The sequence below is a fragment of the Ochlerotatus camptorhynchus genome, unplaced genomic scaffold (genome assembly GCF_037179485.1).
Source record: "Ochlerotatus camptorhynchus isolate MF236.1 unplaced genomic scaffold, CSIRO-AGI_Acam_v1.1 ptg000330l, whole genome shotgun sequence".
Lineage (NCBI taxonomy): Eukaryota > Metazoa > Arthropoda > Insecta > Diptera > Culicidae > Ochlerotatus > Ochlerotatus camptorhynchus.
The window spans coordinates 6,690,213-6,692,893 of record NW_027040818.1 but is presented as its reverse complement, the minus strand read 5'-3'; the positions used below and the strand labels follow the sequence as shown (position 1 = coordinate 6,692,893).

Sequence of the window (2,681 nt, the reverse complement as noted above, 5' to 3'; positions counted from 1 at the left end):
AATACCACACAAAAACTACTTACAACTTAGCCTCTGAAAAATTTGGTGGATTATTTTAACTTTTGGTTAAAATTTGACAGATCCGCCGGATCCAGCCAGTTGCTACAGCTGGAAGGTACAATAGACGGGACACGTTGTAAGAATGCCGGACAAAAATTCAAATCTCAAATCTGGAGCACAGCGAGCTAGGCAGTGAGACCAGGTGGAACAATATCTAGTAAGTGTGCGGCGTTCAAGAAACTGGTGGCAAGCAGCCACGAACCACGAACTGTTGGCGTAACATTTTTAATCAGGTGAAGTCTCACCCAAGGACGTTGGACCAGGAAAGGTAAAGGTAGCGAGACCAACAAGGATAGTTCTCTTACATTGTATTTGGAAGCTTTGGCCTTACACTCAATACTTTTCCTTTATTCATCATAATCAATGCTGTAATGCTGTTCGCCTATTACAATTACTCCAACATGAAGTTTATGCTGGATTTTTGTTTCCATCTGAGAATGATCGACATATATATGTTGTAGAGTTGCCACTCGTAAGGTCTCGCAGCAAGCACCCTACAAAACCAATCCAAAGTGCACGTTCACGAAAAGACCTACCTTGACGTCTGAATTCTAAAATCTAGTTCCATAAGTCCTTACGGTTAAAATTTGAGTGCCCCACCCAAGCCGGAAAGTAGCAATGAATCCAGTGCCTTCTGCACTTTCGGATCATGCAACAATTTGGGAGTCGCGGTGGCAATAGGTACACTACTACCGCTGCTACTGCTAGTGCCAATCGGAGCTGCACTGCTGCCAGAGCTACCGGCCGCTGCAGCCGCAATCGTAATATTCCCGAACGACGAAAACCCGGTGGAACGTAATTCCTTCTCCGGCTCCATCGGCAGTCTTTTCGGTGGAATAATGGAGGGCTTGTTCAGAATGTCCATAATCTTTTTCTGCAGTTCCTTCTCTGATTCAGCTTTCGATTTGCCCGGCAGTAACCGACTAGCTGATATAGAATCCGTATCCTCACCCAGTTCGTACTTGATTTGCAGCTCCTTTCGATCGGATAGGTATTTAATCAACCGTTCGTACTGGAGAACGGTCAGCTGTCGGTTATTCGCGAGCAGACCGAGCATGTTTTGAATCGTTTCCGGGTGTTTATCCGACAGCTGTGGCGCACGGTACATCATGTGAGGATTGACAGGACCAGCAGAACTCATTGCCACCCGGTATTTAGCAGCCTTCTCCTGTTCAGAGCGTATTTTATCCTCAAAGTCCTTGCAGATGAACATGATCGCATCGTCGGTTGGCATATTCCGATGTTCCGCCGGGACTCCGTACAATACATTCACTGTGATGCTGTTGCGTTCTTGATTTTCGGGTGTGATGAGAATGGCATAATAGCTGCCACGAGATGCAATGTTGGAAAGGACCTTACCAATCGGTACATCATCGTTCGGAAAGAGCAGATCAACGGTCAAACCGTTCCGCTTCAATCTGGATTCAATGTTTTCAGCATAAGTCCTAGAATACGAATAAAAATAAGAGCCATTAAAACATTCATACGAAAGGCAAAAATCACCCCACTCACGTCAAATCTCTGGAAACGACAATTATCTCACAGTCGTTACTTTCCGACTGACCCTGTGGTGCAACCTGATGTCCACCCATCATCTGATCGCCGTAACCTCCCATATCCATTCTGGGGTACAGATTACTGTAGATACTTCTCGCAGGATATCCCTCGGCATACCGGTTCCCATCTATCGGAGATCGATCCCGAATAGGAGCTGACCCCTGTCCGCCCTGTGGCCCGCCTCCAGCCCGTGGAAGCAAGCCCTTCTTAGCGCGATTGTCGTTTGCTATCTTTACCGTCAACTTCCGGCCCTTGTGCAACACTCCATTTAGACGCTCGATAGCCTTCTGCGCTGCTTCCTCCGTAGGGAATTGCACAAACCCGTAGCCCCGCAGCAGATTCAAATCCTTGTACGGTTCATAATCCTTGAACAGTTCTTCCATGTCCTGCCGGGTAGCCAGCTCGCCTAGACCGCCAATGTAAACTCGAGAATTTACCGGTTCCGTCACTGGAAGAGCCATTGTTTAATGTGTTTGTTTTTGCAACACTGTACAAGCAAGCGGAATAAGTATGTAAATCCTTTTAAATTAACTATTTATGTGAATTGTTTTTGGCAAGGAAAATTACAGCAAAAACCGCGGCCGCTGGGAAAATTTGATGCCTCGCAAAATGTTTTGACCGTTTTGACATTTCTCGGTTCGGTTGATCTGTAAGCGTTTGCCCAAAAAGAAACGGCTGCCGTGTTGAGAAAAGCATTTGCTTTAGCTCATCGGTGTTTCTAATTTCCATCCGTTCCCTTAAACGCTGTACAGACTAAAGCCCTACACAGAAAAAAAAAGTTGTTGAATTTTACATCCAAACAGCTGCAACCAGGTCAATCCATCGGTTGAGTAACATAACGTTGTACGATGTACATCGGTTTTGCGAACAAAATTATATCGATTGATGTAATATTGTATCTGCTTTTTGCTATTACATCATTATTTCATACATCAGCTTGAATTACATTGATCGAAATTTCATTTTTTTTTTGCTGTGTACAGTAAAAGTATGGACGACTGTCACCACAAAACTGAAAAAAGCTGTTCCAATCGAGCAAAGCGGTGCATCACTCACACAAAAAA

At 44.9% G+C, this 2,681-nt stretch overlaps 1 protein-coding gene across 1 annotated transcript; it reads right to left on the bottom strand.

The window, feature by feature from the left end:
- Positions 1-392: 392 nt before the first annotated feature.
- Neos (Neosin) lies at positions 393-2,187 on the bottom strand. The gene is made up of 2 exons (XM_065230705.1): positions 1,573-2,187; positions 393-1,505 (listed from the first exon to the last, which is right to left on the bottom strand). The coding sequence occupies exons 1-2, from the start codon at positions 2,076-2,078 to the stop codon at positions 641-643; spliced, it is 1,371 nt and encodes a 456-aa protein (XP_065086777.1). The 5' UTR covers positions 2,079-2,187; the 3' UTR covers positions 393-640.
- Positions 2,188-2,681: the final 494 nt, after the last annotated feature.